At 43.3% G+C, this 12015-nt stretch overlaps 1 protein-coding gene across 1 annotated transcript in view; it reads left to right on the top strand.

Annotated features, from left to right (window-relative positions):
* The window catches only part of LOC117693537 (collagen alpha-4(VI) chain-like), a 108767-nt gene that overhangs the window by 47245 nt on the left and 49507 nt on the right, over positions 1-12015 (top strand). Inside the window, exons 16-18 of the mRNA XM_076917815.1 lie at positions 1515-1568; positions 4367-4429; positions 4904-4969. Of these exons, the coding sequence (XP_076773930.1) occupies positions 1515-1568; positions 4367-4429; positions 4904-4969 (183 nt within the window). The remainder of the gene's footprint in view (positions 1-1514; positions 1569-4366; positions 4430-4903; positions 4970-12015) is intronic.

Below are 12015 nucleotides of genomic sequence, written 5' to 3'. Positions count from 1 at the left end.
TGGGCCCTCTGGAAGAGGACGTCACTGCTGAGCCATCTCTCCAGCCCCGGCTTTGTTGTTCAAACTGTTTTATACAGCCGGCCTTCTCTTAGCGTCAGTCCCACGTTTATCAGCATCACAGATGCCTTCCTTTCAATCTTTGCTATCTTAAAAAATGAAATGAAACGAAATGACACAAACCAAGAAACAACTCGCAGACTTTCTGTTGAGGACAGTCAGGCTCCTTGTAAACTCCCTGGGCTTTTGTTTCTCTGCAATTTCCTTATCTTATGTTTCTATTTCAGAAAAGAAAAAAAGAAAAAAAGGAGCTAGCTTACCGAGTAAACAATTCTGTTTTGAGAGTTGTTCCTTCTCAGCACTTTGAGAATGCCTTCTTAGTTTCTGTCTTCTTTTGCCTTAGATTTTTCATTATTACTGCCAAGAAGCTGTCAAAATAATTATCTCTCAGCAAGCAGCATTTCAAAAATATATATCAGGTTGCATTAAAAAAAAAAATCCCCATTGCTGTTAGTTTTGACAGTTTCAATAAGATGTCTCCAGGTGTAGGTTTCATTTTATTTGTTCTGCTTGAAGCTTGTTAAGCTTTTGGATCTATTTCTGCCTTCTACCAATCTTAGAAAATCTGTAGAAAATTACCGTATTGAAGTTTTTAGCTTTGGTATTATATTCATCAGCTTCCTGTTGCATAATCACCCAAGGTGATTTGCATATAGAGAGAAAAGGCTCATTTTCCTTCGTTCATGATTTTAAAATTCAAATCCATGGTTGGGTAGACCCATTTCTCTTAAGCCCCTGATGGGGGAGTCCCAGAAGACAATGGTTTGCTGGAGAGATCTGCTCACTTCGTGATTGGGAAGAAGGAAAAAAAAGAAGAAAGGACTTTGGTCCCAGGGCTCCTTTTGAGGGCTGAATCTAGTGGCCTCCCACTAGGCTGCACCTCTTAAAGGTTCACAGCATCTCCTGGCACCACACACTGGGATCAAGATGCATCACTTAGACTTCTAGAGATGGGAGACACAAAGCATAGCATCTGTTTCCTCTGTTCCATTGCTTTTCAACCTGTGGGTTGTAACTCCTTTGGGGGTTGAACAGCTTTTTCTCAGGGGTCGCCTAAGACCATGGAGAAAACACAGGTATTCACATTCTCAAGCTTTGGTTTCTAATTTACTATTTCTTACATCACAAACTTTTACTCTGTGATTTAATGTGCCAGTAGAATTTTAAAACCACGTATTATTTTTTCCAGTTCAAGAAGTTTTATTTGCTTCTCTTAAAAGGTTACCTACTTTTTCTTCATTGAGAACCCTAAGAATTTCTTTTTATTTGTCGTCTTAACGTACCTAATCTGGTACGTTTTTGGTGTGAGAGTTACTCAGAGCCCTTGATCTGCCCTCTTGTCAAAGGTGCGAATACACAGTCCCACTCTTGGCTAGAATGTAAAATGACATGAAGAAAGCTTCCAGAGTGACTAATAGAATAAAGATGCCTTGTCTATGTTCTTTTCCTTTTCCTAGGGTGATCGTGGAGCCGCAGGGTTGTCTGGAGAGAAAGGAAGCAGTGGCAGTCGGGTAAAATATGAGGCTGTTTTCCTCTGTCGTCTTTTCTGATGCACCATCAAACACCAGCAGTTTAAGTGGTGGGAAGGAATCATCTACTGGTTTTGTTTGAGACTGAGTGTGAAAGGCAGGTCATGTTAGATGACCCTTTGAAAGCTTTACTTGGGACCTGAGAGGTTGATGTGAACCAAGTTGCGTGAATTGTAGGACTTGTGCGTTGTACTGTGAGTGGGTCACTCTGTGGCTCATAAGCTTTTCATGGGTCCCTGTCACTGATGACATAGTCTCCCACTGGGGTCCTTTAGCCTCCTTCCCAGCCAGACTATACCAGCCTCTGCCTCTAGAACATTCCTCGTGCTTACCTCTCTCTGTGTGTTTGCCCCTGTTGGTATTGCCCCTTCCCCCACGCATGCCTTTTCCATGATTCCACCCTCCGTGCTCATTTGAACATTGACTTGTTTTTAATTGTCTGGTTTCCTTTCCTTCTTTCTCATGATAATTTCCCTGATGTTATGGGAGACTTTTCCTGGGGAGGCATGAACCAATGCCTCCTCACCCCAGATAGCAAACCAAGGACAGACCAAAGTAATGATTCTTGCAGAGTCCAGAGTCCTGCTTAGTGAAATGATGAGTTTATTGGGGTTACTTACAAATGTCTGGGTGAAAGGTTACTTATGGGGTATGCATGACTCAAAAGAAACTGTATTACCAAAAGGCCCTCCCCAGGATGGTGATAATTCACAGAGACTGTAGCCTTGCAACTCCATGCATAACTTGTAGACAACTGGAAAGGTTGGGTTATAGAATCTCCTCAGGCAGAGTCTCGACATCAGAGCACCTTCTCTCCCCACCATTCTTTACTGCGTCCATAACTCTGGGGAGGCCTGGTGCATTTTAGATACTTCAGGAACTTCCTGAAGTATCCTGAGTTGCTTACTTCCTGAATCTAAGGTAGATTTCCTCCAGGATAAAATGTTTCAGTTAGGAGTAGTTGCTACACAACCCTCCATTATGGCTGTTTGTAGGGATCTCTCTCTTCTTTGTGTCTTTGGTGGTGATTACTTTCTGTTTCCTGTCCTAAATTTAGTTCTGTATAGGGGAAGGGAGATACTTGTTGCATGTAATTTACCTCTTCCATTTTGTGCCCTTGGCAGACATTACTAATTGAGCACAGACTCTAACTTGGCTAGAGGAACCATCTCCACACAGACTTAGAGTCAATGTCTATTGATTGCTAGGTTTACATAGGAGGTTAAATTTATTTGCTTGTCATTGTTTGACCTCTGTGTGAAATTAAGGCAGTGCTTTGATTTCTGGGGTGCACGATCAGTGCTGTGGACCAGCTTCCTAATAGGGAAACAGAAGGAGAGAACCAAAAACCACATCTCTTTATCAAGGTTTACTTTCCAACTAGAAAGGCCAACTAAAAACTAGAACTTCGTGGGTCACAGTTTGGGGGAACACCATGTTTCCCTAACATAAAAAACTTTATATTTCAGTTAAATTGAGATAAATTCAATAAATATCCATCAGGTGCCTCCTACCCATGACATCATTTTGCTACCCACAGGGAGTGGTTCAACAATAAATAAGTCATGGCTGAGGCTAACAAAGGGCTAATAGTCTGTACAGTTTATACAAAGACTGTAGTACAAGGTATGCCATGACAAAGGATGTCAATGGTATAAACAAAGTGCTACGGGGACATAATTGAGAAAAACACACAGGGTCTTTCCCCTTTATTTGATCAATCATCAGTATCAACTGAGCATCTGTTGGAACCCAGACATAATTTAGAATGGAAGGTAAAAACAGATGTGGCTCTGGATTTCAGGACTGGCTTCCCTGGGGAGAGACAGACATTGGTCAAGCAATTCGTGAAAGTAGATATAAGATCACCACTGAAGTGAATACACAGGTAGAGAAATGACAGGGTAGGGACTGGACACTGCATCCAGGACATGCTGAAGTGTGAAGGACAAAGGACCAAGAGGCCAAGGTGGCTACCACTGGGACTGAGGCATTTGAGCGGAGACCAAGGGAGAGAGGCGACCTCAGAATTCCAGAGACCTCAGGAAATTGGGTATTTTTTTTCCCAGACCTCTGTGAGGGAGAAATATGGGAGAAAAGATTCCAAAACAGGATATTTCTAGTCAGGAAAGCAGAAGAAAACAGATAGCCATCACTGAAAAAAATCACAAGAGGACATAAGGCTAGGAGGAATGTCCTGAAAGCCAACGTCAGTTCAATATATATATTTAAAATAACTTTAGTTTTTCTTCCTGCTTAGTCATTAGGGGCTACTGGTAGTTTCTGGGTAAGGGAGGCTACAGCATGGGGGATGACTCTGGAAGCACAAAGCAGAAGTTGGACAGGACCTAGGAAGAAGTACAATAAACCAGATACCCTGTACCCAACTCTTTATTGAACATTTCAATTCCTTACTTAACCCCTAAAATGGCCCTATAAGGTCATGCCTTACCCTCCTAAATGCTTACAGGGCATCAGGGAGGGGGTGAAAAGACCAAGGGCTGAGCACTGGGGAGGCCTGGGTCCTACTGTGCGCAGCAGAATTAGTTCCTGAGATGTGAGTCAAGTATGGTGATAACTCCCTCAGGGTGCAGCAGGGGGAGGATTTGCAGAAACAATAACTTAATATCTACCCTTCAACCATAACGTGATTGTGAATATTTTAAGCTTCAAGGACTACTTAAAACCTGGTCCCCCACTCCCCCTTTTATACTTTTCTTTCAAGCATTGACTGATTTTATGATGTGATTTATTTGTCATTTTTTTCTTTGTAATTTCAGGGCTCGACAGGTCTGCCTGGACCAACTGGACCTCGTGGGGAGCCTGGGCTGAGGGGAGATCCCGTGAGTGATGGCTATCTGTTTTCTTCTGCCTTGATTCCTCGGTCATAAGAGCCATGCAGAGGCTAGGAATGATCTGGGGTTGGTTAACGAGGCACCTGTTCAGTCTATCTTTACTGCATCGAAGCAAGCTAGAGATCGGAGGGTCAAACCATCTTACAGATGGTCTGGGTATAGAAAGAGTTGGGATTTTAATTGAGTTGGGCCTCTGGGATTATCAAGTAAACAGATCTGGACAATGGAAAGGGTTCTCCTTGATCCTCCTCCTCCCTGCCCCGTCCCCTTCTCCCTTCTCACCTGATGCTACAAATAGAACCTAGAGCTTCGCACATGCTATGCGATTATTCTGCCCCTAAGCCAGCTCTCCCATCCTTCCTCTTTTCCCTTAAAACAGTTCTTCCTTTTGTCTCTCCCTTTTCCTTCCCCCCTTTTTTCTTTTGCTGTCCATTTGAGGAGGGCCACTTTTTATTTTCTCAGGGGGATCCTGGAATTGATAATTTCATCCAAGGCCCCAAGGGAGAAAAGGGAAGGCGTGGACATCAGGTAAGATGGTTGCAGTTTCATGCAGAGATGACTACATGCTCTTTCAGAACATTGGACACTTTAGCTGAATCCCCATAGGAGACGGGGCAGAGCCACAGGACTGCCATTCTCCGTGGAGACAGGAGCCCTGACTGCCAACCTCCCCTTACTTCCCGACCCTTGAGTTCTTGTCTTTCCCTACACAAGTCCCTACCCCCTCACTATATGCTAGTAATGTTTTCAAAGCAACCTTAAACCTCTTCAGTCTTTAAGTTCTTTCCTAAAATGAAAGCCTCAACTCAGAGAGGTGTGTTGTGAGTTTCCCAGCTCCTGAGATGCTGTGTTGATTTAAAAGTCATTATGCAGCTGGCTTGCTTTTCATCATAGCCGGAGCTGACTGGTACAAATTGGGTGGTAGACAGTTGTAAAGATGAGATGTCTGTCTAGTTCTGAAGACTGGAGCCATCACAGTGGAAGACATTAGAGAGGGAAAAGAGACTTGTCACCTTGACAGATGCTAATGTCTCAGAAGCCAGTTTTAGATTTTTTTTTATGTCTCAGACATTAAAATGAACGATTCTGAAAAATGCCTAAGATAATGAGAGTCCCAGTCCTCATATCTCATCGTTCCCAATGTCTGGGCATGAGGTCTGGAGAACAAATATCTGCAACTGGAGGGGAACCTTGATTTACCTCGATCTCTATTTTGGATCCATTGACGAAACCACAGGGCATTGGTTCTCATTGGGTTGTGGCTAGCTAGATCCATGTTATGTATGTCCTGAGTGGAAATCAGCTTGGGACGAGGTCATTTTCATGTCACTGTGTGGGAAACCTGTTTCACCCTGTCATTAGATATGGTTGTATTGTACAGACAGCATTGAGCTGTTTCCTCTCGGTGAGTTGAGATCAGAGAGCCCTGTGAATGGCTGCTCCCTGGGATTGGGCTAAGCACACATAGAGGAATCAATCCTTAACCCCTAGGCCTCAGGATCTTCATCTGGAAGATGGGTAGACTAACCATCTGGTTTCTGTGAGTCACTGGTTGTCATGGTAAGAAATGTCATGAAGGCAGCACAGGCATAAAATGCTCATAGCTTGCTGCTAGGAGGAAATCCAGGCTTCCAAACACACTGTTCAGTGTGGTGGCTATCACAGCGGTAGTGAGAGCCTCAGGGCCACAGCTTCCAAAGGTCTCCATCCTTGACTTTAGCCTGTTAACCTTGACTCCACTCTTGTGTGTGGAATAGAAATTGTAACTGTTTCAGATTGTGCCATGTCTGACTGAATTGTGTGTTTCTTGTGGTTTCTCTTCCTATGCTGGGCTCAAAGAAGGGCACTAATGAATATCCTTTGAATAGATGATAGTAAATACTCCTTTACATAAGCCATGTTTGCTCATATTAGATTCTGCCTGCGATTAGAATATAGACCACTAGGGGGCAGTCTTTCTTTGCTATTATTTCTGAGAGGTCCTGGGATCAGTGTCAGAGTCAAGTCTGGAAAATTCCTCCATGAAAGTGTTTCCAACAAAGCAGAGAAATTGTCTTACATTCCTAATGTGGGAAGGAGTGGAGAACTGATTGTGCAGGTCAGGAGTGTGAAAGCAATCTCAGAGCGGGGTGGAGGGAGGGAGGGGGAGGAGAGGGAGGGACAAGGAGAGAGAAGGAGACAGACACATACAGAGAAAGATATATAGACAGACAGACAGACAGATACACACACCACAGGGACAGAAATAGACACATACACATATACAGAGATGAGAGAGACAGAGACAGAGAGATATTCTCATGCATGTGAGGGCCAGGGGTTGACACTGTATCTTCCTTAAAGCTGATCATGGAGCAATAGAAAGACTGAGCCCCAATTATTACCATTGTAGTGATTTAAAAAAATAATTAAAAATTAGCCTGGGACTGTGGCTCAGTTGGTAGAGTGCTTGACTAGCAAGGCACAAACCCCAATATGTATAAACTGGGCATGGTGGTACACGTCTGTAAGCCCAGCACTTTGGAGGTAATAGGCAGGAGGTCTTGAAGCTGAAGCTCATCCTTGGCTCCATAGTGAATTCTAGGTCACTCAGGCTGTATATATAAGATCCTGTACAGGAAAAAGTAGTCAGCATTCAATAATCAAAGATGACTTTTATACACTTTCAATACACTTCCTTTCAATGGTGCAGGAGTGTTGGGCAATGAAACATAACAAGGAGAACTATTTATTTCTGTTGGTGTTTTGATACAGTCTTATTATGTAGCCCAGGCTAGCCTCAAACTCATTGCCTTCCTTCCTGCCCTGGCCTTCTAAGTTCTAGAATTACAGGCATGAGCCACCATGCTTGGTTTTCTACATATTTTCCTTCCTTCTACATATTTTCCCTCCTTCCTTCCTTCCCCTCAACCCTTTTCTTTCTGCTGGGAATTAAAACTGAGACCTTTTGATGTCAGGCATCAAAAGTGAGCTACATCATCAGCTGGACCACTGTTTCTCCATATGGAAAATATTCCTGGTACAGTAGTCAGAGAAAAAAACCAGGTTTACATAAGTATTATTCAACCTGAGACCAAATTTGTATGGAAAAAATTCCCTTTTTCTAATACAAAATGTGTGCATTGCATTCCCTTCACATTCTGAGTTACTGACATGGCCCATGAAGAACTCACAGTGCTTTTTATTTTGAAAAATTCTAGATCTACAGGGAAAAATATATTTGTAGGAATGAATCATCACCATCACTATATCTGCTTTCTATTCATGTGTGTGAGTGTGAACATTTGTATGAACATGTGTATGGCATGTGTATGAGCATGTGTCTCTGTGTGTGATGGTTTCTTGAGTCACTTGAAGATTAATTAAGGGCATTATAACACATTACCACCCATATCCAACAATGACAGAGACTTCACATTAAAGAAACATAGTGTTTATGCAATATTGCTTTCTTTTTAAAAGTTTAAAAACTTTAAATAGAATTACATCATTATATCCCTTTCCTCTCCCCAGCCTCTCCCAGTTACCCTCCCTCAAAGCCCTCCTACGTCCCTCCCTCTCTCAAGTGTCTTTGTTACATACATATACATGTATGTGTCTGCACAAATACACACACACACACACACACACACACACACACAGAGACCCCGCTGATTCCATTTCTGTTGCTTGTGCCACATATAACATATAAAATATAAGTAATATATTTTCTAACATCCAGTCTGTGTTCACATTTTTCTACTTTTCCCTTGTCTTAGTTTAGGCTACTGTTACAGAATACAGAATATAGGCTACTGTTGACAGGTTGTATTATACAACTTTTATTTTTCACAATTCTGGAGTCTTGGAAGTCAAAGACCAAGGCACTGGAAGACTTGGTGTGTGACGAGTGCCCAGTTCTGGCGTCATGCATTGCCTTCCTGGCTGTCACCTTGCAGAGAGAGGGCTGGGGCACATCGTGCCAGTTCCATCCTCATGACCGAGATCACTTCCCAGAGGCTGTATACCTGATCCCTGCACATTGGGGATTAAATGTTCATTTTAGGGGAAGCACATGGGTAGTTGACTTTCACAGTGCCGGCAGGTCCTGTGCAGACTGCTGGGGAGAAGGCCATCGGTGGTGTTATAGCACTGACCCCTGAGTTCTTCAATACCCACTTGTCAAGGAAGACGTATTCAGTGGTTCAAGACTGACCTGAAGTGCAGTATTAGAGCAGTCATTCTGTCACTCCTGAAATGTTCTTTAAGCCTGTCTTTGTTGTGGCCTGTCATCAGAGCATCTTGCCTTTTTAGTTTTCCTTAGTTATAGCAGTCACTCCATTGCTTGTTTGTTTAATGACATTGGCATTCCTGACCAATTCTTTTGCCCCCACCTGCCTCATAGCACTTGTCTGATTCTTTCTCCACATGTAGAGTCAGACTAATCATTTTTTTTTTTAACAAATGATTTAGTAATGCTATTTGGGAGTTTGGCTTGTTTTTGGTGATGTTAGATTTGACCACTTCATTGAGCCGGTGCTCGCCAGCTCTCTCTACTGTGAAGATATTTTCTCTCCTTTCTAATGAATATATTTTGAGGAATGACATGTCTTCAGGACTGTATGTCTTCTGTTTTCCAACAGTCTTTTACCCAGTGGCTCCAGCGTCTGTCCCAGTAATTACTTCACTATGCTGGTGGCAAAGTGCTGTCTGCCGTGGAAGCAGGAAGACAATAAATCTTCTAGGAAAGACGATTGTGTCCAGATCTATTATGAGAGGCTTTATCTATCACCTTCTCCCACATGCAACTCATTTCAAAAAGAAGTCCACGGAAGGAGCATTTACTACAAAATGTGGGGCTATAGAAAACGTGCAGAAGAAAAAGAATTATTATTTCCAGTAGCCGAGAACATTCCTAACATGGGATAGCAATCACTCTCCGGAGGAAGTCAGGAGGATCCCAGGGGCCTGTTAAAAATGTTTTTGTGTATAGCATATGGCATGTGTATATGTTCATGTGTGTGAGCATCTCTGTATGTGTGTGTGTGTGAAAGAGACAGAGACAGAGAGATACAGAGGGACACACACAGAAAGAACATGTGCACGGGCCACGGTACACATGCGGAGGTCAGTGAACAACTTGTGGGAGTTGGTTCTCTCCATCCACCATGTGGGTTCTGGGTATCAAACTCAGGTTGTCAGGCTTTGGCAGCAAGTGCTCGTAGCTGCTGAGCCATTTTGCCAGCAGTCCACCTAATGTTTTGGAACAGGATCTTTTCTGTGGCCCTAGAGCTCACCGACACAGCTAAGCTGGCTGGCTAGTGAGCTCTGGGGACCCATTTGTCTCTGTCTCCAAGCACTGAGGTGCTTCTGCCTTTATGTGGGTGCTGGGGGCCTGACTTCAGGTCCTCATGTTTGTCTCACAAGTGTTTTACCCATCGAGCCATGTCCCTAGTCCCTGATTGTCACCACTATAGAGGTTGTGGGACCTGGGAGAGTGGAGCCTAAAAATGAGGTAGACAAAAGTCTCATGAAATAGCCAACTTTATTCAGAGCATCAGACAATTTATACTCTGAGGGTTAAGCCAAGTCCTATGGGCAAAGTTCACAAGCTCAAGGTATATATAATCACAAGGGCAGGTCTTGCCTGGAAACAGTATCCAAGTAACAATGGTAAAATAATAGGTATTCTGAGGTAAACCCACCCCTATTTACTAAACCTGGGAGGGACGGCAAAAAGCACAAGAACAAACCGGTGTTTAGAAGGAGCAGAGGCCACGAGAATCACCTTGCTTTCTTAGAGATGTCTCACAACACTCAGAATTCTCCTCACACGGCTCCATCCTCAGACTGTGTTCTGACACCTAGTATAATATTTTTTCCTTTTAAAAATGAATCGTCATTTTTCCCTTATTTGGGATAAAATTATTCTTTCATATAATTGAGCATATCTTAAAAGTGTAGCACCACACCATATACTGTTTCCTACTTTATAACCCCCCCCCCAAAAAAAACCAAACAACCAAACAAAAAAAAACCACCTTTGACTGTTCACACTGGTGTGTAATGTATCTTGACCTAGACCACATCCACTCCCAACTCTCTGAACATTTCCCATCATGCAACCTTCCCACCTTCATGGCTTTTTATTTATTTATTTATTTATGAAACCTACTGAGACCAGTCAGTGTTGTTGCTGGAATGCTGACTGGTCTTACTGGCTAGATCTTGTGTGGGTAAGCATGTTTACAGTGAGGCCGGGAGTGGAAAGCCACCTCATGTCTGGAAGACAGCATTGCATGGTACCTCTTTACTCTCAGCTCTTACACGCTTCCTGTTGTCTCCTGTTCACTGTTGCCTGGACACAGACATCCTGTTTAGGGCCGAGCATCCTTAGGGCCAAGTATTCAACAGTCATGCTCACCAGTTGTGAGCCTCTCTGTTAGCTGCTGTCCATTGCAGAAGCAGCTTCTCAGGAAGCCACTCTAGTCTACGGGTATAAGCAGAGGTATTTAGAGCACAGTGTGACAACAGGGGCAGGTTTTCTGTAGGGCGTCTGATCCCCATGGCCATGAGCCTTTGACTAGGTTTACAGTACCAGACATTGATTCCCTCCTGTGGAGCAGGCTTCAAATCTAAATCTAAGTCACAATCATTGGTTATCCCCATAGCCCTCATGCCAGAATCACATTAGTGAACATATCTTACTTGGCAAGTTGACATTGCAGAATTCAGAGGTCATGTATGTATCACCATCGCTAAATCTGGGTCACAATCATTGGTTATCCCCATAGCCCTCATGCCAGAATCACGTTAGTGAACACATCTTACTTGGCAAGTTGACATTGCAGAATCCAGAGGTCATGTATGTATCACCATCGATGGTTTTCCCCCTGCCCCCACCTATGGGCCTATGTGGTACCTTTTCTCACCATGAAAGCTATAGCCATCAAGGAGGATGTTTTCAGATCATTTCCAGGTTGATTTTTCTCTGCTCTGTAACTAAAGTGTATTGTGTCTTTAGTAATAGGCTGTGATAGTTTGTGTATGTTTGGCCCCGGGGAGTGACACTATTAGGAGGTGTAACCTTATTGGAATAGGTGTGTCACAGTGGGTGTGGACTTTAATACCCTCATCCCAGCTGCCCGGAAGCCAGTCTTCTGCTAGCTGCCTTCGGAACAAGAGGTGGAACTCTCAGCTCCTCCAGCCCCACATCTGTCTGGATGCTGTCATGCCCCTGCCTTGATTATTATAGACTGAACCTCTGAACCTGTAAGCCAGCCCCAATGAAATGCCATCCTTATAAGAGTTGTCTTGGTCAGGGATTCTGGTCACAACAGTAAAACCCTAACTAAGACATAGGCATTTCTTGTCTAGTAATCATGGACAGTAAAAAGAGCAATAGTGAGAGTCTAAGTCTAGGGCTTTTCTAACCAATAACTTGTAAGAATGTATCCCACCCTTGACACCTAGGTGTGTTTCTTATAGCTTGTCTTCTGGGGGAAACACTGGGTCAAAATTCCTTTTAAAAATGCCTTTTAATTAGCTCACAAAGTAGTGGCTGTCTATAAGTGTTTTTTGTACATCCTCAGTTT

The sequence above is a fragment of the Arvicanthis niloticus genome, chromosome 21 (assembly GCF_011762505.2).
Source record: "Arvicanthis niloticus isolate mArvNil1 chromosome 21, mArvNil1.pat.X, whole genome shotgun sequence".
NCBI lineage: Eukaryota > Metazoa > Chordata > Mammalia > Rodentia > Muridae > Arvicanthis > Arvicanthis niloticus.
This window is presented reverse-complemented; position numbering and strand designations above follow the sequence as displayed.